At 36.7% G+C, this 22,917-nt stretch overlaps 1 protein-coding gene across 14 annotated transcripts in view; it reads right to left on the bottom strand.

Annotated features, from left to right (window-relative positions):
* Window positions 1–22,917, bottom strand: part of PPFIA2 (PTPRF interacting protein alpha 2) — a 472,789-nt gene that overhangs the window by 294,619 nt on the left and 155,253 nt on the right. For 3 of the 14 annotated variants that reach the window (XM_070409651.1, XM_070409653.1, XM_070409652.1), the window contains exon 1: window positions 4,666–5,045. The exons of 10 other annotated variants lie outside the window; for them this stretch is intronic. In XM_070409651.1, coding sequence (XP_070265752.1) covers window positions 4,666–4,746 — 81 coding nt within the window. In that variant the 5' untranslated portion in view covers window positions 4,747–5,045. Of the gene's footprint in view, window positions 1–4,665; window positions 5,047–22,917 lie in introns of those variants that run through there. One more of the 14 variants, XM_070409650.1, reaches the window with a different exon arrangement.

Below are 22,917 nucleotides of genomic sequence, written 5' to 3'. Positions count from 1 at the left end.
CTTTGAACAAGATGGTCCACCTGCTGCAAACACCTTTGGTGTTATCTGTTAATCATAATCATGACTTCATGCAACTGGGAGACAGAGAAAGACCCTGGGACTCTCATTTACCTAGGGACCGCGGCCTACATTACTATGCAACCCTGGAGCCAAGGGCTCTGCCTTTCTCAGCATCTGTGACTTCATTCTTCTAAAAAAATATAAGTAAAAACATGTTCCAACCATCCTGCTAGACATTTCCAATGCATTTAAAAGTGATTAACAATAAGAAATCATAATGTGCCCCAAATAATATAAAAGTAATGGTGGATTTCTAGTAGTGCCCAAATGACAGAATCTAAAAAAGTCTGGTTCTTTGCTGAACAGACAGAATTACCTCAATCTCATTTGCTCACAAAGTTATGGTTTCACACTAATTACCAGTCATATCTTTTGAGTGAAATTCTTCATGCAATTGAGATTTCCAGCTTGCCTATTAGTCGTCTATATATTTCAAGTGCTAATTCTATCTTTAAATCGCAAAGTATAAACTAATCAAATTTTAAATATCTCTTGAATAAAATGTGAAAATACCAATTAATAAAAAACAGTAAAGGGATATAAAGGAAAAATTCTCAAAAAGGTTTTTGTCTAGCTATCACAGAAATATACATTTAAAAAACTTTTTAATTTATTTTTATTAGTTTTTCTATTAGTTTACATTCCATATTATTTTGTATTAGTGTCATGTGTACAGCATTGTGATTAGACAATTATATGTTTTACAAAGTGTTCCCCCTGATATTTCCAGTACCCATCTGGCACCAGACATAGTGATTACAATATTATTGACTTTATTTCCTGTACTGTACTCACATCCCCATGACTATTTTGTAACTACCAATCTGTACTTTTCAAGCTAGAAATATATTTTTAAAATAATAAAATTAAAGCATTTCATTGATTACTCAGGGAACAGTTACCTATTTTGGTATAATCATGGTACACAAAAGCTGAGTATTAAATTTACCTTGCTATATCTTTAGGTATTTTCTATAATAATATGTAGTTATCCCTCACAACCTGCCCATATAGTTAAAAGAAAAAGAATGTGTTGCCTATTGTGTTAAGTATTCATATTAATCACTTAACTTTTAAATAAATGCCCCCACCTTATTAAACAGAGATACTGGAGGTATCCATGTGATAGAGACAGATTAATAAAATGTTCTCAGAGATTAAATCAAAACATAAGTGCTTTGATAGTGGCAGGAACAGGCAAAGGATCAAAGAAAAGGCATTTACTAAGGCATGCAGAAATGAGGTGAATGAGTGAAGGTTCAGAGGGAGGTGGCATTTAAGATGAGTCTTTAAGTAAAAACAATGATCCATTGGGCAGGCAGTGATGAGGCAAAGACATCAGAAGCACACGGGCAACTTTCTGGGGAAGCACAGTAAAGCAGTGTGTTGCATGTGACCCAGACCACAGAGGGCTTTTCATGCCAAGTTAGGGAAATGAACTTTATTCCTTAAGGGCCAGGGATAATAGATAAAAGTGCTCCTGTCAGAAATGAATTCCTTTGGATTAGAAAGTGGTGCAAATGTGTTTTTGATATAGCACACTACTTATTATTGTTGTTGCTTATAGAAGCTTGCATAGAGCAGGTAAATGTAGAATAAGGAAACATTAAGGGCTTCAAAAGAATGTATTCCTCTTCCCTATTGTGTCTAGCAAAAACTGACAAACTCTCATGAAACCTCAGGGCTGTGCAGACAGTTTGAAAATAACTAGGTTGAGATATTTAATCTCTGGGAAATGGGAGATGGGGGGTGTTATTTACCAATACCTCTGGGAAGATTAAGACATTATGTGATAATTAACCAATCTAGAGGTTTAGTAAAGCATGTAAATGTTTTTATTTGCAAAAATAGAGCTAAATGTAAAAGCATGTGGGGACATCATTATTTGGGACATAAAATTAAGGAGAAATTACTGCATTCATATATACTATATTATACACATATATCCATTTAATTTTATTTTAAAGTGGGTTTCCCAAGTATTTGAGCCCTATAAATTGATAATTCTCATGCATACATATATCATAATTAATATTTTATTATAGTAGAATTCAATCCTAATTGTTGTCAATCAAGGGCATTCTAGACAACTATACTCCAGAACTTACTAGTAATTTTGGTGATAAGTAAATTACTAAACATACAGTGTAAACTGGGCATTGGCATCATCATGGTTCAGACACCTCTGAAGAGAAAAAAAAATGCTGACAAAAGTATATTCCTCGTAATATAGCAGTGAGATCTCACACATAAGGAAATTAATTTAAATTATGTGCTAGATGAACTATAAAAAGATGATTTGCATGTGTCCCTTTGAAAATAAGAGCAGAGTCAACTTTTATAAACCTTTACCTTCATGCTTGTTAAAACTACCATTAACTAAATTAAAATGCAATGAAAAAGAAAATCTTGTAATTCAAATATCCCTCAACTTCTTATTTGTTTTCCTTTTACCTTTAAACTACTTTGGTGAAATGCATTCTAAATATTACTCTTAAAATTTGATAATGTACAATTTCAGCAAAAATGACAGGGTAGTTTGAATATTTAATGAGAAGATGAAACTAAAACTCAGTTTTATTCATGCTAAACTATCTTCAATGTTTTTTGCATATGTTAACTCTTGTGTTAGAATAATTTTAAGAAAGTAAGCATTAAAATCTCAACTTCTTGATGCAGAATCACTTCAGACATGCAATTATGCCATTCCATAATGAGAACCACTTTTGAAAATTTAATCATTTTCGCAGGATACATTCTTGAGACTGATTTATTATTTTTATAGCATCTCATCTCTTGTAACAGTATTTCAAACAAAGAAAATACATTGCCTTAAAATAGGTTAACATATATAAATAACAAAAATGATCATGTTTCATTCTGTCCCTTTGAAAATAAAAGCAGGGTCAACTTTTATAAACCTTTACCTTCATGCTTATTAAAACCATCTTTCTTTCTTCCTTTTCTTCCACCAAAAACTAATAATAGCAACTAAAAGTTAAGCACATTTCTTATTATCATAAATGTCAAGATCAAATACTATTTTATAAAGTAAAAATGTCGGATAGATTTCACATTTGCCAACATTTTTTATTTATCTGAAATCGTAGAGTTTTTACACAAATTGTTATAATATCAACAAAATAACAGGGTGCTTAAAAATCATTCCAGGGTCTTTTCAAGAAAATCACCTGCTAAGAAAGGTGTCAGCAAGATCTTTACTGAAGGAATTGTAGAAAGCCTGTGTCATGACTGAGCATATGGAATTCACTGACCCTTACACTTTAAGAGGCTGAAGTTGAAAATCTAACGTCAAAAGCTGCCCCAAAGAGCCAGCTACGGGGATATTGTAAAATGTTATGTCTCCGTCTATGAAGAAGAAAAACAAAAAAGTAATAATTTTGTAGAACAGCCCCAGGGCACTTGCATTTTGAGTCGCTGCCACAATAAGGATATCGCCACTGGGAAGCGAATACATTCTGTAACAGCACAGACGTGCACTATCAGTAGACATCAGTGTAAAGCAGGAGAGGCGACAGGATTAAAAATAGAAGTATAAAACGGGAGAGAGAGAGAGAGAGAAAGAGAGAGAGAGAGCAATTATATCTACTGCGTATAGTTTGTGAAGGTAAGAGACTTTAATAAATAAGATACGCATTTATTCAGAGCCACCTTTTAAAGAACTCAGACTACCTCTACTATATTAATTCTCTAGGTCTTTATAGTTTGATTCAGAACATTATAATTATGTTGCTAAGATAATTAAATGCCAGGATGTTTATATTCCCATAATGGAAATTATACAGAGAAACGAGGTTCATGATTCCTTTTCATGTAACGATGACATGACTGAATAACAAAGTAAGCCTCACGACTGAAAGATGCAATTTGAGGATAAAAAAATGAGGTAGAATCTGACTCAGTTTAGACTTAACCATTTTCTGGATGGATGACTGATTTATTCTCTGGCAGTTGAAATACATTTTGTAGGTAACAGCTTTGTAACTCACTATTACATATATATTATAAATCATTTTGACTTTTTGATAACACCCAAAATCTTCCATCTTAATGAGTTTCTACTTTACCTCAAATTGAAAAGCATATTAAATGTGATACTTACACTTTCTATGTTGCTAATTGCTCATATATTGCACACATAAGAAATTTAAAAAATAGGAATTATATTATTATGTATATGAAATGCCAAATGTTTTTCTAAGCCCAGAGGACATAGTTTGCAAAGTTCCATAAAATATAATTTAATTCTACTCTCTGTGATATATAAGGGAAGTAAATCTATAATGTTCACCATATCATAGCCATAAATAACAATTTCAGGAGACACATCGAGGATAATACTGTAGAAATTTAAAAATCCCTGTGAAAATGAATTATTCACTACTATTTTTCTTGAATTCACAAAAAATCCTAATACCATCTTATTTCCATATTCAAAGCATAAACTGGCATGCATGTTATTCATTCTTATATCCTCTTTAGTACTTTCACACTTTGCAGTTTTTCTTTCCTTATTTTCCCTTTATTATAAGTTTGACTACATATTAACTTCTTAAGTAGTGAAGTTATTTAAAGCACACTTACTTGAAAAGTGTAAAACCGGGTCCCATTAGGAGGATGCACTTTAGGGGAGCCAGAAACGGTGTTCATATCCGAGAAAATCATTTCTGATCACAGAGACAATATAATCCACAAGGAGCTACAGATGCAGAGCAGAGCTTAGCGTACAGATAAATCCATGCATGCATTGAGGGAGGCTAGAGGGCAAAATGAAATCTGCCCCATCCTTCATAGATACAGAGTGATAGCATTTTGAATCTTTCTCCTACGTTTGAAATCTAAGCTGAAAGGTCATCAGCCACTGACCTTTTGTGTGGCTAGTTCTTTAGAACATAGAATGTTTTTAAAAATCTTTTAAACACAGAAGGAAAAAAGCAAGAAGCAACAGTAAGTGGAGCTTGTGCAGAATCTGGCAGTGCTCTGGACCTGCCCATCTGTTCTCAGTGATAATCACCTCCCTCCACCACAGTCTAGCGGAGTGATTATGCTAAATATCCTGGTTAACCAATAACATACAGTTTCAGGGAAGCGTGCACAGTGCAATTCAGAGGACCTCTTCTGACTAACCTGAGGCATGTTTCAAGCTGTATGTAGTAACAAATTATTGTTCCATCGCTCTTATTTCTGTATGTCTCCAAATCTCTTTGTCACTCCCAGTATTTTCAACAAGGTTTTCAATTTTTCTACAAAGCCCTTTATGTTAAAATAAAGGATTCTTTTTAAATTTATAGATCAAAGCATATTATAGCTGGCTAGGACGGCGAGGCCCCAGACATATAACTCAGTAAGTCTATATAATACTAGGATTATTATAAAATAAAATGCACTAAATATTTCTACTTTTCTGAATTCTTAAAGAACATCATAATATGAACACAATCATTACTCTATTTTCCCATCTTAACTAAAAATTATTCAATTTCACAGTCAATGCCTAAAAAGAACATTTTAAAAAGTCAAACTTTATCTCTTATACATAAAAAAACAATATATCTTTTAGATGCGTATATTTTTGACACAAGATCCAAAAATATTAATTTGAAACATTTAGGCTACATTGCAAAGCATGCTCATTCTTCTGTCTTTTAATACAAATTACTGTCTGTATAAAAGATCATATTCAGATGACTTTACACTTTTTAGAGGTAAAAATAAATGTTCCATTTACACATGGTTCCAAGGTGGAGACTTTAGGAGGACAGAGACAGAATGAGCCAAAAGTAGTGTCTTCAAACTTAACTTATTATTCATTTGTACTTAGATTCTCCAATTATGATTCAAATTTATAATATCAATGAGGAGGAAGCAGAAAAAAAATGATTCTCAGTTCTTCAGATGAGATTCTTAAAATCTGGTAAATTATGAGAGTAGGTAATCATTTACCTAGAAAACTGCTCAATAAACCAGAAGATAATTTTTAAATAAATGTTTAATTTGGATTTAATTTTAGATTTATAGTAAGGTTGAAAAGATAGTACAGAGAGTTCCTATAAATCTTTCACCCAGTTTCCCCAATTAACATCTTACATTACTGTGGTACATTTATCAAAATAAGAAACTGATGTTGGTACATTATTATTAACTAAACTCTAGATTTTATTTGTATTTCACTAATCTTTCTGGTGATGTCCCCTTTCTGTTCCAGGTTGCAACCCAGGGCACCACATTTATTTATTTTCCACATATCCCAGTTTCATTTGGTCTGTGAAAGCTTCTCAGCTTTTGTTTGTTTTTATCTTTTGCTTAAAATATCTTTATTAGACTATCAAGAAGTACTGCCCATGCCCTAGCTGGTTTGGCTCAGTGGATAGAGCATCCACCTGCGGACTGAATGAAATAGGATTCGATTCCGGCCAAGGGCACATGCCCAGGTTGCAGGTTCAATCCCCAGTAGGAGGTGTACAGGACGCAGCTGATCAATGATTCCCTCTTATCATTGATGTTTCTCTCTCTCTCTCCTTCTCCTTTCCTCTCTGAAAACAATAAAAAAAAGGAGTACTGCCCAAGTATCCTGTAGGTCCCCTGCTCTGATGCATATATTAATTTTGCTTAATGATTTCCTCATGCTGGACAAGAGTCATGAATTTGGGAGAAGAATACTACAGAGGCAAAGTGTCCTTCTCATCACATCATATCAGTGAAGTAACCCCATCATATCATATTGGGGGTACATGACGTCCACATATCACTACTGATATTAACCTTCACTTGCTTAAGGTAGTGTTTGCCAGGTTTCCCTACTGCAAAGTTATTGTTTTTCTCTAGCCATACTCTATTTTTTGGAAGTTAGTCACTAATCTAATGCACCCTCAATGAGGTGATAGGGAGGGGTGAAATTAAGATTTACCTCCTGGAGGGGTTAGTATCTACATATATTAAATAGAATATTTTTTTGTATAGAAAATTTGCCTCTTCTCCTCTAATTACTTTTTAATCGGTTATTTATATCAGTATATACTATGGTATATTTATTGTATATTTTGAGTGATAACACAATTAAATATAATATATTTTGATACTCAAATTGTTGCTCCTGTTTCCCTTTGACATGCTTCCACTCTTCTGTGTTATTGAGCACACAGATGATTATTTTTTAGATGTTTATTTTGTCCTTTCTGGACTGGAAATCTGTGCCCATGTGGCGAGGTATGGTGACATTGGGTAATCAGCCATTTGGTTGGGATGGAGCCTGGGCAGAACCCACCCAGTGGGGGCCTGCCCCCTGGAAGATTGTAGTGCCAAGCGGGGCTAAGGGAGTTCCAGTGAGCCAGGCAGAGCTGAGGCCTTTGAAGGAGGGGAGTGCCCAGTCCCCCTCCTACAAAGCTACAGGCACCACTCCCAACTCAAGTCTGCTTAAACTATCCTGGCCAGAACCCAGATACACTCGCAGAGCCCAGTTTCATGTGGGAAAAGAGAGCAAATCAAAACAGGGACATTCAAGGAGTGAGACCTGAGGCAGACCCAGCCCTTGGGATACAGATGCTTCACCTGCCAGACTACTTGGGGCTCTGCCCCTGCTCTGCTTCAGTAAAGTTGCACAGGGCCAGGCAGAGATGCTGACTCACATTGTTTTGCACCAGAGAACCTCCCAGGATACCCAGGATGGATACAACAAGGTGCCAGATTCAACAACATCGGAGCAAATTCAGCGAGCTTCACAAACAGCAGATGCAAAGGTTGTTTTTATTTTCTTCTTTTATTTTCTTTCATATCTCTTATTCTCTCTTTCCTTTTATTATTTTATTTTTCTCTTTCTGTTTTCTTTATTTTTAATTTTATTTTTTTCTTTTATCTTTTCCTATTTTATATTTTATTTACTATTACTACTTTTTAAAGAATTGTTGTCATGTTATTTCTTCTTTTTAAACTCTTATTCTGTTTTATTTATATTCAATTTTTTTCTTTCATATTCTCCTTTTTTGGGGTTCTTCTTTTTTCTCCTCTAATTCTCTTGGTCTTATGTTTTTCTTTTTTTCTCTCTTTTAGTATTCTTTGTGTGTGTGTGTGTGTGTGTGTATGTGTGTGTGTGTGTGTGTGTGTTGTTTTTGGTGTGGTCTTATGTCTGTTCTGTTCTGTCAGCACCTGTATAACAGTATTCATGATGTGGTCAGAGTTGAGCCTCACAGTCAGTCAGCCTGAGTGCTGAGCCAACCCATGAATGGGACAATAGCAGTCAAGAGCCAAATTTAACAGGAGGGCCCACATAACCCACACAAGGGATATGCCTACAGCACCAAGCTCAGAATATCAAGAAGACTACACCACTGTGTCCCACAAGAAATCCACCTCACCAAGACTGGGAGGCATAGCAGTGTTATCCAATACACATAGATAAACATAAAGAAACAGAAAAAAAAATGGGGAAAACAAAGAGACAGTCCTGAAAGGAATCTCTAAAAAATAGTTAAATGAAATGGAGGCAAGCAATTTATCGGAAACACAGTATAAAGTTATAGTTTTTAGCATGCTCAACAGCATGAAAAGGGATATAGAATCCACATAAAACAACCAGTTAAAAATAAAGTATGACCTAGCTGAAATAAAGAAAACACTGGAAGGAATTAACAGTAGGTTAGAAGAATCAGAGGATCAAATCAGTAAATTAGAAGGAAAGGTAGAAAAAAATCACTCAATCAGAGCAGCAGAGTGAAAAATACTTAAGAGGTATGAGGACAGTTTAAGGGAACTTTGGGACAACATGAAACAGAACAACATCCACATCATATGAGTACTAGAGGGAGTATAAAGTAAGTGAGTGATAGAGAATCTGTTTGAAAAAATGACAGAAAACTTCTCTAATCTAGTGAAGGAAAAAGTCACACAAGTTTAGGAAGCAAAGAGAGTCCCAATCAAAATGAACCCAAAGGGAACCACTCTAAGACATATCATAATTAAAATGGCAAACATTAAAGACAAAGAGAGAATCTTGAAGGCAGTAATAGAGAGATAGTCAGTTACCTACAAGGGAGTTCCCATAAGGCTATCACCTGATTTATCTATAGAAACTCTATAAGTTAGAAGAGAATGGCATGAAGTATTCAAAGTAATGAAAAGCAAGGACCTGAAACCAAGAATACTCTATCCAGCAAGGCTTGCATACAAAATTAAAGGTGAAGCCAGGCCAGTATGGCTCAATGGTTGAATGTTGACCTATGAACTAGGAGGCCACAGTTCGATTCCCAGGTGGGGCACATGCCCAGGTTGCGAGCTCAATCCCCATTATGGGGCATGCAGGTGGCAGCCAATCAATGATTCTCTTTCATCATTGATGTTTCTATCTCTCACTCCCTCTCCCTTCCTCTCTGAAATCAATAAAAATATACCAAAATTGAAGCTGAAATAAAGAGCTTCCAAGACCACAAAAAGGCTAAAGGAGTATTTAACCAGCAAACCACCATTGCAAGAAATGTTAAAGGAACTCTGTGAGAAGAGGAAGTAGAGAGAAAGAGAAAGGAACATAGGCATAAATTATAAAAATGGCAATAAACAAGTACCTGTCAATAATAACCTTAAATGTAAATGAATTAAATGCTCCAATCAAACAACATAAGGTAGATAATAGATAAGAAATCATGACCCAGACATATGCTATCTATCAGAGACCCACCTCAGAATAAAACACTCACAAAATATTAGCAAATTGGATCCAGAAACATATTAAAAAGATCATACACCATGACCGAGTGAGATTTATTTCTAGAATGCAAGACTGGTACAGTATTTGCAAATCAATAAATGTGATACATCATATAAACAAATTGGAAAATAAAAATCACATGATCATATCAATGGACCCCGAAAAATTATCCAAAATAATCCAGGACCCACAAAGTGGGACTAGAGGGATGATAGCTCAACTTAATAAATTATATATATGACACAAGTACAGCTCATATCTTACTCAATGGACGAAAACAAAAAGCTTTTTCCTTAACATTAGGGATGTCCACTTTCACCACTCTTTTTCAACATAGTGATGAAAACAGACAAGAAGAAAAAATAAAAGGCATCCGAATTGGAAAGGAGGAAGTAAAACTCATTATTCACAGATGATATGATGTTGTACAGAGAAAATCCTAAAGACTCCACCAAAACACTGCTAGACGTAATAAATGAATTTGTCAAAGTAGCAGAATACAAAATTAACATCCAGAAATCGATGGCATTTTTTTTAAAAATATTTTATTCATTTTTTACAGAGAGGAAGGGAGAGGGATAGAGAGTTAGAAACATCAATGAGAGAGAAACATCGATCAGCTGCCTCCTGCACACTCCCTACTGGGGATGTGCCCACAACCACGGTACATGCCCTTGACCAGAATCAAACCTGGGACCCTTCAGTCCGCAGGCTGATGCTCTATCCACTGAGCCAAACTGGTCAGGGCTCGATGGCATTTTTATACAACACAAGAAACTATTTAAAAAATCGCATTTACCAATGCAATAATATATACTAGGAATAAACCAAAGAGGTAAAGACCCATATTATAGGACTTTGAAAAAAGAAATAGAGGAAGATATAAACCAGTGGAAGCATGTACTGTTTTCATGGATTAGAAGAAATAACATCATTAAAATGTCCATACTACCCAAGGCAATGTATAGACTTAATGCAATCCCTGTTAATATACCAATGGCATATTTCACAGATCTAAACAACTATTCCAAAAATTTATATGGAACCCCAAAATACCCCAAATAGCTTCAACAATCTTGAGAAAGAACAAATTTAGAGGGATCACAAAACAGAATATCAACTATACTACAAAGCTATTATAATTAAAACATCCTGGTACTGGCAAAAGAACAGGCATATAGATCAATGGAACAGAACAGAGAACCCAGAAATCAACCCACACCATTATGGTCAATTAATATTTGACAGAAGATACAAAAGCATAAAATGGAGAAAAGACAGTCTCTCTTCAATAAATGGTGTTGGGAAAAATGGACAGATACATGCAAGAAAAGTGAAACTAGATCACCAACTTACACCATACACAAGAATAAACTCAAAATGGTTAAAAGACTTAAATGTAAGTCATGAAATCATAAAAATCCTAGAAGAAACCATAGGCAGCAAAATCTCAGATATCTCTCGTTTGCGGATACATCTCCTAGGGCAAGAGAAACTAACGAGAAAATAAAAAAGTGGGACTGCATAAAACTAAAAGCTGCTGTGCAGCAAAAGAAACCTTCAACAAAATGAAAATGGAACCCACTATATGGGAAAACATATTTGCCAACCATACATCTGATAAGGGATTAATTTCCAAAGTATATAAAGAACTCATACAACTCAACAAAAAGAAGGTAAACAATACAATTAAAAAGTGGGCAAAGGGCCTGAATAGACACATCTCCAAAGGGGACATACAGATGGCTAATGGACATATGAAAAAATGTTCAATGTCACTAATCATCAGAGAGATGCCAATTAAAATGAAAATGAGGTATCACTTCACACCTGCCAGAATGGCTACCATCAAAAATCAACAAACTCTAAGGCTGGTGAGAATGTAGAGAATAGGGAACACTAGTGCCCTGCTGGTGGCAATGTGGACTGGTGCAGCCACTGTGGAAAACAGCATGGAGCTTTCTCAAAAAATTAAAAATGGAACTGCCACTTTACACAGCAATCCAGTTCTGGAAATATATCCTAAGAATCTGGATATAGCAATCAGAAAGAATGTATACACTCCTATGTTCATAGCAACACAATTTACAATAGTAAGATCTGGAAATAGCCCAGTGCCCATCAGTAGATGAATAAATAAAATAGCTGTGTTAAAGTACACAATGGAATATTACCTACACTAATAAAAGAGAAAATTAACCATCAGTCTGTCACTCTGCCACTCTGCTACACCCACCAGCCAATCAGAGCGACTATGCAAATTAATCCAACAAAGATGGTGGTTAATTTGCATATGCAAGCATGGAACAAAGACTGAAGACAACTGAAGATGGTGATGGCCAGGAGCTGGAGCGAGCAGGAGGCTTGGGTTGCTCCTGGCAATGGAGGAAGCCAAGCTTCCTGCCAGCTGTGGGCTCCGCTCAATGAGTGGCTGGGGGCCTGGGTCACCAGGGGGCAACCCAGGCTTCCAGCCAGCCCTGGCCTCCACTTGAGAAGCTGGAAAAAAAAATAAAAAAGGAGGGGCTGGAAGCAGCCGGAGTGGAGAAGCCAAGCCTCGCTGCTTCGGCCAGACCAAAGGCCTGGGTTCCGGGTGCTGGAGGAAAACTGGTGCTGGCAGCCAGGGGAAGGAAGGCCCATTGCGCGAATCTTTGTGCAATGGGCCACTAGTGCAATATAATAAAGGATCTCCGGGGGGGTGGGTGGGGAGAAGGAGACATATGTAATACTCTTTGTAATACTTTAAGCAATAAATAAATAAAGAAAGAAAGAAAGAAAGAACCAAATATAAATTATAGAAGTAAAATAAGTTCATTAAAAATGAAAAAGAAAGGATCTCCTCTCCCTTCTAAGAGCTGGAGATTCTTATGCTAAGCAAAATAAGCCAGACAGAGAAAGACAAACATCACATGATCTCACTTATACATGGAATCTAATGAACAAATAAACTGACACATAAAATGGGTCCAAGACATGGATGCATGGAATAGACTGACATATCTAATAGGGGAGGAGGGCAAGAGATTAGCCATAGAACTTATATGCATGTAATCATAGCCCATGGACAGACAATAGTGTGGTTAAGGCCTGGGTGGGACGGGGGATAGAAGGAGGGGTTGACAATAAAAAATGTTTTTTTCTCCTATATAAATCACCTACTTGCTAAAACTATTATTTCCCTTAACTATAATTTTAATTAGCACTGCATGTGAACTTGAAAAAATGTTTTATATTTTTCAGAATTATTTAAATAGCCATATTAGGTTATTTTTCAAAATAATCATGTTTTTATCCATTTTGACTTATTAGCCCAGATAGAATTTATTCCAATGATTCTCAAATTAAATAAACTGTATAAGCTTATCAGTTACAGTAACCAGTGATGTATGTAAGATATTTTCATTCTTCTCACTTGAAGATACATGTTGTGGTCAAGCTTAAGTGTTCCTAGCTAGTGGGGCCCCATAAATTATGCTAAGTAAAAAGTTGAGAGTGAAAATAATGTCTCCAAAACAAAAGTGAATCTTCTTGGAAAGCAGGTTTTAAAAGAAAAATTTTATTTGATTATCTTGAAGCAGAATATATCTACAATTATTTTATTTAAAGAATTATGTTGAGCCCTAACCGGTTTGGCTCAGTGGATAGAGCATCGGCCTGTGGACTCAAGGGTCCCAGGTTCAATTCCGATCAAGGGCATGTACCTTGGTTGTGGGCACATCCTCAGTGGGGAGTGTGCAGGAGGCAGCTGATCGATGTTTCTCTCTCATTGGTGTTTCTAACTCTCTATCCCTCTCCCTTCCTCTCTGTAAAAAACAATAAAATATTTTAAAAAATTATGTTGAAGTGACAGGGGAAAAAAAATGTGCAAGTATAACCTACATGTACTTTTATGCTTACCTGTAAATTGGTCTGATGTAATTTTTACCAGACAATTCACTAGCTTTCTCATTTTTATTGTAGGGGAGCCAATAAACAAATATTTCTGGTATAATATAATCTCATATATTTGCTGAATTTGCATCAACCAGCAAATTATCTTAATTTGGAATTCTGAAGCTTTGGGGCCAATAAGAATACGTTTTTCTTTTCCACATTTCTTGTGTGGGAAGGAAAAATAGCAGTAGGAACTAATGTTAAAAGAAGCAAGACAAAACAGTATAAATATATAATTAATGTGTATATATAGTGTTTTATTCTAAGTGTTGCTAAAAATTGCCAAAACATAAAATCTTTCCAAAATGTTTCTTCTATGTAAGCTATTTATGATAATGACATTATTTCATTCTTCTGATGGCCTATTTGGAGAAAATGCAACTTTCTCTTTCGGCCAGATAGGTATAGGAAAAGTGGTGCCCAGGTCTGAAAATTGCTAAGGATATAGAATCCTGCCTTGTCCCTCATGGTTGTACAGAACTATCTATAAATATAAAAGCCTAATATGCAAAGTGTCCCCTCGGGAGTTCAACCGGGAGACCAGGAGTTCAATCACAAGACCAGGAGTTTGATTGCTTGCTATGATGTATGCTGACCACCAGAGGGCGGTGCAGAATGCAGGCAGCTGGCAGCTGTGGAAGGGACCCTACCTGTGCACGAAGTTACACCAGGCCTCTAGTATGATTATAAAATATATGGTCTATGCCTTCAAGAAACTTTAAATTTGGTGGGAAAGATATCAACTTATAAGAGGTAGACAGCAAGTATGACAATTCAAATGCAGTCTAATACATGCTTAAGACTGATTTAAGCTACAGCACACTAAATGAGTTTATCTGGAAAGTACCTAACTCAAGAGATATCAAAGAGACCCTGGCAAAAGCGCTGCAGGAAGTTAAAGGCTTTCCAAAGAGAAGAATCAATGTGTGAAAAGATATAAGATGGCATTCACTCACTCATGTGTTCAAGAAATCCTGAGAAGAAATGTTGTGCCAGACACCTGTTACAGTTAGAACAGAAATGAAGAGCAGATGAACTTAGTAATAAACACTTTGCATTTTGTAGGAAGCTCCATCCCACAGGTGTAATCCATCTTATCAGTGAGCTTTTTTTCTTGGGACACCCAAACAAACAAGCAAATAAACAGGAAAAAAAAAAAAAAGAACTCCATTGGCATTTTCTTCCAAGTTCAAGTGATTTCTTTGTTAGAAAACTATTCATTAAAATGTTCCATATAGAGGAAGAAAAAATGGCGACCAGCAGGAAGGTAGGGAGGGAGAGAGTGTGAGAGTGCAAGGAAGTGATAGAGGAGTGTGTGGACGTGGGTGGTGAGTGTGTATGAGCTAGGGACAGTTAGACTCTGCAGGTCTTCTAAGGGGCTGCTAAACCTGGCAGTCTTAGGCGGTGGAGTCCCGCTCCTGGCGCGGACACTCCTGGGCGGCCAGCAAAGGCACAGCGACCACGCCATCTTGGGGAAACAGAGCTGCTTGAGACTAGGATCCTGGCCTCAGCACCACCCAGTCTGATCTCAGACACATACCAGGACCCTGCAGCTACTGGGGACAGAGACCTGCGACCACAGCTACAGACCTTCGGACACCAAAAGTTCAGAAATCCCTGCGACAGATCTGTGAGTAACAGAGCCCATTCCCCCTCCCCCCAGGCTCGAGGCAGCGCCAGAGTAACTAACTGATAGACCTACGCCTTGGGGGCCTCAGCGCTGCAGGAACTTTGGCCTGGAAGTGCGCGAGCACCTTGGAACTGATCCTACGCGCACTGCGGGCTGTGGAGCCGAGGGCTGGGAGCAAAAGTGCACACAGCACCAGGAACTAATCCTGCGCACACTGCTGGCATCAGAGCCCTGGGCTGGGACCAATCACGCAAACGGGAATTTGTCCGCCTAGCACAGGCCCAGGGACCCTGTTTCTCAGGGCAGGAGGCAGCACCAAGCACCAGTGACTTGACTGTGTTTCTTATCACCTGCGCCTGAGATCCTGATTTCCTGTGCATTCATACTAAGAGCCAGTGAATCCAATTCCTGGTGCAAGGGCACACAGGGACCCTGTTTCTCAAGGCGAGGTCGCGCAAAGCAACAGAGGCTCTGATACTGGACTCTTGGGGAACTCTGACTCCTGGCGCAAGCTAGGGAGCTCTGGTTGTCAACACGCTCCAGGGGGGCCTCTATTTCAGCACAGTGCAGGCAGGGTCCCTAATTCTAAGGGCACGTGCGAGGCCACATTGAGTGCTGGCAACACTGACACAGAGTGAGCCTGGTTCCCACCAACCAACAACAACCACACATCTTAGTGTCAGAGCTCTTCAGTGACACTAGGGTGGTGGGAGCCTCCCACTGCACATAGCCCAGGCCCACACAACTCGACCTTTGAACCATCAGGAGATAACCAGAATGAAGAGACGACACAACACCCAGAGGAAAGACAATGAGGAATCACCAAGAAAGGAAATTAATGAAGTTGAAGCATGCAACATGACAGAAAAAGAATTCAGAATAATGGTTGTACAATTCATTCACCGGATGGATGAAAAAATCAACAACCTATTCAAGAATCAAGAAGAAATGAAAAGTGATGAAGCCACAACCAAAAACACCATGGAAAGTTTCAACAGCAGACTAGAAGAAGCAGAGGACCGAATTAGTGAGTTAGAAGATAAGGCAGAGAAACAAGCTCAATCTGAACAGCAACTGGAGAAAAAAATTAAAAAACAGGAGGAGAGCCTAAGGGAGCTTCGGAACAACATGAAACGAAGTAACATACGCATAATAGGGCTGCAAGAAGGACAAGAAGAGCAGCAAGGATTAGAAAATCTATTTGAAGAAATAATGACAGAAAACTTCCCAGATATGGGGAAGAAAAAAGTTACACAAGTACAGAGAGTCACAGGCAAGATGAACCTCAAAAGACCGACACCAAGACACGTCATAATAACGATGGCAAATGTACACGACAAAGAGAGAATCTTAAAGGCTGCAAGAGAGAAACAGAGAGTTACCTACAAAGGGTCCCCCATCAGATTATCAAACGATTTCTCAACAGAAACACATCAGGCCAGAAAAGAATGGACGGAAATCTACAAAGTGATGCAAAGCAAAGGACTGAATCCAAGAATACTCTATCCAGCAAGGCTATCATTCAAAATTGAAGGGGAAATAAGAAGCTTCACAGACAAAAAAAGGCTAAGGGAGTTCATCACCACCAAGCCAGCAATGCAAGAAATGCTAAAGGGACTGGTGTAAAAAGAAGAAATAAAAAGCCCAGAAAGAAAGCAGCCACAAAAAAATAGAAATGGCTACAAACAAGTACCTTTCAATAATAACTTTAAATGTAAATGGACTAAATGGTCCAATCAAAAGATATCGAGTGGCTGAATGGATAAAAAAACATGACCCATACATTTGCTGTCTACAAGAGACCCACCTCATTAGAAGGAACTCACACAGACTGAAAGTGAAGGGATGGAAAAATATCTTTCAGGCAAATGGAAATGAAAAAAAAGCTGGGGTAGCAATACTTATATCCGACAAAATAGACCTCAAAGTGAAGGCCATAACCAGAGATAAGGAAGGCCACTTCATAATACTAAAGGGATCAATACAACAAGAGGATATAACCCTGATAAACATATATGCACCCAATGCAGGAGCACCCTCATACATAAGAAAACTCCTGGAAGATATCAGGGGAGAGATCGACAACAATACAATCATAGTAGGGGACTTTAATACACCACTGACATCACCGGATAAATCCGCTAGACAAAAACTCAGCAAAGAAACAGCAATCCTAAATGACTCACTAGATCAGATGGACTTAATTGACATCTTCAGAACACTGCACCCCAAAGCCACAAAATATACGTTCTTCTCAAGTGCTCATGGGACATCTTCAAAAATAGACCACATATTGTGTCACAAGCAAAGTCTCCACAAATTCAAGAAGATTGAAATCATAAAAAACTTCTTCTCAGACCAGGATGGCATAATGTTAGAAATAAACTACAATAAAAACAACCCCAAATACTCAAACACTTGGAAGCTGAATAGCATGTTATTAAATATTGATTGGGTTACCAATGACATCAAAGAAGAAATTAAAAACATCCTGGACACTAATGACAATGAAAACACAACAATCCAAAACTCATGGGACACAATGAAAGCAGTCCTGAGAGGGAAGTTTATAGCTCTACAGGCCTACCTCAACAAACAAGAAAAAATGGTAGTAAATCATCTAACTCTACAGCTCAAAGAATTAGAAAGAGAGCAACAAGAAAAGCCCAGAGTGAGCAGAAGGAAGGAGATAATAAAGATTAGAACAGAAATAAATGACATAGAAACCAAAAAAACAATACAGAAAATCAATGAAACCAAGAGCTGGTTCTTTGAAAGGATAAACAAGATTGACAAACCTCTAGCCAGGCTCACCAAGAAGCAAAGAGAGAGGACCCAAATAAACAAAATCAGAAACAATAGAGGCGAAATAACAACAGACCCCACAGAAATACAAATGATTGTTAAAAAATACTATGAACAACTCTACTCCAACAAACTAGACAAGCTGGAGGAAATGGACATATTTCTAGAAAAATACAACATTCCAAAACTTAATGAGGAATAATCTAAAAATCTAAACAGGCCAATAACTATGGAAGAAATTGAAGCAGTCATCAAAAAGCTTCCAGCAAACAAAAGCCCAGGACCAGACGGCTTCACAGGGGAGTTTTACCAAACATTCAAGGAAGAACAAAAACCTATCCTCCTCAGACTACTACAAAAAATCCAAGAGGAAGGAACACTTCCAAGCTCATTCTATGAAGCCAGCATCACCCTAATACCAAAACCAGGTAAAGACAACACAAGGAAAGAGAATTACAGGCCAATATCCCTCATGAACATAGATGCCAAAATCCTCAACAAAATCTTAGCAAATCGGATCCAGCAGTACATTAGAAAGATCATACACCATGACCAAGTAGGATTTATCTCAGGGATGCAAGGATGGTACAATATACGCAAATCAATAAACTTGATACATCATATAAACAAATTGAAGGAAAAAAACCACATAGTCATATCAATTGATGCAGAAAAAGCGTTTGACAAAATTCAACACCCATTTTTGATAAAAACTCTCAGCAAGGTGGGAATAGAAGGATCATACCTCAACATAATAAAAGCCATATATGACAAACCCACAGCCAACATCATAATGGACATAAACTAACACCATTTCCCCTAAGAACAGGAACAAGACAGGGATGCCCACTCTCACCACTCCTGTTTGACATAGTACTAGAAGTATTAGCCATTGCAATTAGAGAAGAAGAAGAAATAAAAGGTATCCAAATTGGAAAAGAAGAAGTAAAACTGTCCTTATTTGCAGATGACATGATATTATACTTAAAAAACCCTAAAGACTCCATCAAAAAACTATTAGACTTAATAAAAGAATTCGGCAATGTAACAGGATACAGCATTAACGCCAAGAAATCTATGGCATTTCTATACACCAATAGTGAACCTGCAGAAAGAGAGACTAAAAAAGCAATCCCATTTACCATCGCACCAAAAAAATTAAGCTACCTAGGAATAAACTTAACTAAAGAGGTAAAAGACCTCTACTCAGAAAACTACAGGATGTTGAAAAAAGAGATAGAGGAAGACATAAAGAGATGGAAGAACATACCATGTACTTGGATTGGTAGAATCAACATCATTAAAATGTCCATACTGCCCAAAGCAATCTATAAATTCAACGCACTTCCCATTAAAATACCAACGGCCTACTTCAAAGATCTAGAACGAACTCTCCAAAAATTCATCTGGAATAAAAAACGACCCCGAATAGCTGCAGTGATCCTGAGAAAGAACAAAGTAGGTGGGATCCCAATGCCAGATATCAAGCTGTATTACAAAGCCACTGTTCTCAAAACTGCCTGGTACTGGCACAAGAACAGACATATAGATCAATGGAATAGAATAGAGAGCCCAGAAATCAGCCCAACCAATACGCTCAATTAATATTTGACAAAGGAGGCAAGAACATACAATGGAGTCAAGACAGTCTCTTCATTAAATGGTGTTGGGAAAATTGGACAGATACATGCAAGAAAATGAAACTAGACCACCAACTTACACCATACACAAAAATAAACTCAAAATGGATAAAGGACTTAAATATACAACGAGAAACCATAAAAATACTAGAAGAATCCAAAGGCAACAAAATCTCAGACATATGCCGAAGCAATTTCTTCACCGATACAGATCCTAGGGCATTGGTAACTAAAGAGAAAATAAACAAATGGGACTACATCAAAATAAAAAGTTTCTGCACAGAAAAAGAAACCATCAACAAAACAACAAGAAAGCCCACTACATGGGAGAACATATTTGCCAACATTATATCTGATAAGGGCCTAATCTCCAACATTTATAGGGAACTCATACAACCTAACAAAAGGAAGATAAACAATCCAATCAAAAAATGGGCAAAGGACCTAAATAGACACCTTTTAAAAGAGGACATTCAGAAAGCCAAGAGACATATGAAAACATGCTCAAAGTCACTAATCATCCGAGAGATGCAAATCAAAACAACAATGAGGTACCATCTCACACCTGTCAGACTGGCTATCATCAACAAATCAACAAACGACAAGTGCTGGAGAGGATGTGGAGAAAAAGGAACACTTGTGCACTGCTGGTGGGAATGCCGACTGGTGCAGCCACTATGGAAGACAGTATGGAGTTTCCTCAAAAACTGGAAATGGAACTCCCATTTGACCCTGTGATCCCACTTCTAGGAATATATCCCAAGAAACCAAAAACACCAATCAGAAAGGATATATGCACCCCTATGTTCATAGCAGCACAATTCACCATAGCTAAGATTTGGAAACAGCCTAAGTGCCCATCAGTAGATGAATGGATTAGAAAATTTTGGTACATCTACACGATGGAATACTATGCTGCTGTAAAAAAAGAAGGAACTCTTACCATTTGCAACAGCATGGATGGAACTGGAGAGCATTATGCTAAGTGAAATAAGCCAGTCAATGAAGGAAAAATACCACATGATCTCACTCATTCATGGATAATAGAGACCATTATAAACTTTTGAACAATAATAGATACAGAGGCAGAGTTGCCTCAAACACACTGTCAAACTACAGCAGGAAGGCCGGGGAGGGTGAGGGGGCAGTGGGGGTGGTAAGAGATCAACCAAAGGACTTGTATGCATGCATATAAGCATAACCAATGGACATAAGACACTGGGGGGTAGGGGAGGCCAGGGGATTGTCAAGGGCGGGGGAAAAAAAGGAGAAATATGTAATACTCTTTGTAATAATTTAAGCAATAAAAAAATATATTAAAAAAAAATGTCCCAAATAAATGAAGACAGTATTTAGAATTCATTGGGAACCCTCAAGATTGTAGTCATGTAGACAAAAAAAATTTTTTGAGCATATTTAAATTTATAAACTTTCATTTATAACAAGAAAAATATTAAATTTGGCTTTAATCCACATCTTGACAAGATCATGTTTTTTAACATAATCTATATGTGTGTATATTTAGGCATGTGTGTAGGTGTATTCATGTATTTGTGTATGCACTATACACATATATACAAACATGTATGTGTATGTATGTGTTTGCACATGTACATGCATATATACACACATACATACTTACATATATACTGTCTTCAAACCTGAAATTAGAAAATTTTAAAATAGTATCTTATTTCCACATTCCTTCTTTTCATTTACTTTAGTTTCTCTTTGCTTAAAACACATTTTCCACAAATATTTACATGTTTTAGGATAGCCCAGGAACACCTTTACGTAAATGAAAAATATTCAATTGTATGAAATTCAGGATTGAGTTTTATTTTGTTCCTTTAAAAATATTAGTTGATTATGACTCTGTAATTTTACAACTGAATAATTTTATTATATTTTGTTAAGTTTATTTCATGTTTTGAAATATGTAATCAGCCTGGTTTTACCAAATTTACATTAAAATGATATAAAAGAATGTTATTTGCTCCTCTACCACTCTGAATACCAGATGTTCATATTAGATGAGAAATATTGGATCCATTCTATGGCATGAAAACTTCATATACAGCATTATATGTTGAACTCAAACTTGGATATGCCCTACATGCTCTATTCTATAGTATGGGTTTGAAGTTAAGTTTCACTTTTCCTCAGAAATTGGTAAAATTTCTAGCCACTTGTGACCAAAGGAAATATTTCCACTATGGGTAAGTCTATATTCTCTACTTTATTTTCTGTCCAGTTTCCATATATGTTATCTGATACTTTGCACTAGAATTATTGTATCAGGATACAAAGAATTCTCGGTCACTTATAAAGAATTTGGATTTTATTTTTCTATAAGGAAGCAAAATTTCTAGCTAATGTTTGACCTGAAATATGCTTTCTTAGGGCAAAAGTTGTGCCTTATATGAAACTCCTTGTCTATCACCAACAAGGACCAGCACAATGCATATAGAATAGCAATCACTAAATATTTCAGAAATGCTTGGAACATCTTTCTCTGGCTGTGTTGCTTCTTTCTTTTCTTGGATTACATTGTAATATTCATTATTTAATTTTGACTTGCTGACTAGTCTGGATTTAAAAATTCATATTCCCAGGTCCTTAAAGTTAATATGTGGTATTTACAGGGTGTCCCAAAAAATGTATACAGCTAATTGCTCAATTTTGAAAATTAAATGTATTTGAATAAACACTGCCTTTATAATTATTCAGTGTTTGTGTACACATTTTTGGGACACCCTATATTTAACATTCAAATTTTGGGCTGGGTGTATTGCTTGACACATGATAAGAAAGAACTGATGAATGAATGAAGAAAAAATGAATAAACAAATCCTGATGCTCAAAATATTAACCATTTTGTTTTATTATATAATGCTGCCTAAGTGATTTAGAAAATAGATTTTTAAAAATATTGAGACACATAACCTTCCAAACTTATATGCATTCATCCACCCAGATGCACACACAGCTAAATTCATCTCCATGCACACATTCACACAGCACTGAAAGAAATGTCACATTAAATAGGGGAAAAGCTATGTCCCAAGCAACAAAGCAGGTGTTCTAATGTTTTTATCTAATTCAATTTATTCTAAACACTTTGTTTATATCAT

The sequence above is a fragment of the Myotis yumanensis genome, unplaced genomic scaffold (assembly GCF_028538775.1).
Source record: "Myotis yumanensis isolate MYYU_CA2020_CCGP unplaced genomic scaffold, mMyoYum1.0.hap1 SCAF_3, whole genome shotgun sequence".
NCBI lineage: Eukaryota > Metazoa > Chordata > Mammalia > Chiroptera > Vespertilionidae > Myotis > Myotis yumanensis.
This window is presented reverse-complemented; position numbering and strand designations above follow the sequence as displayed.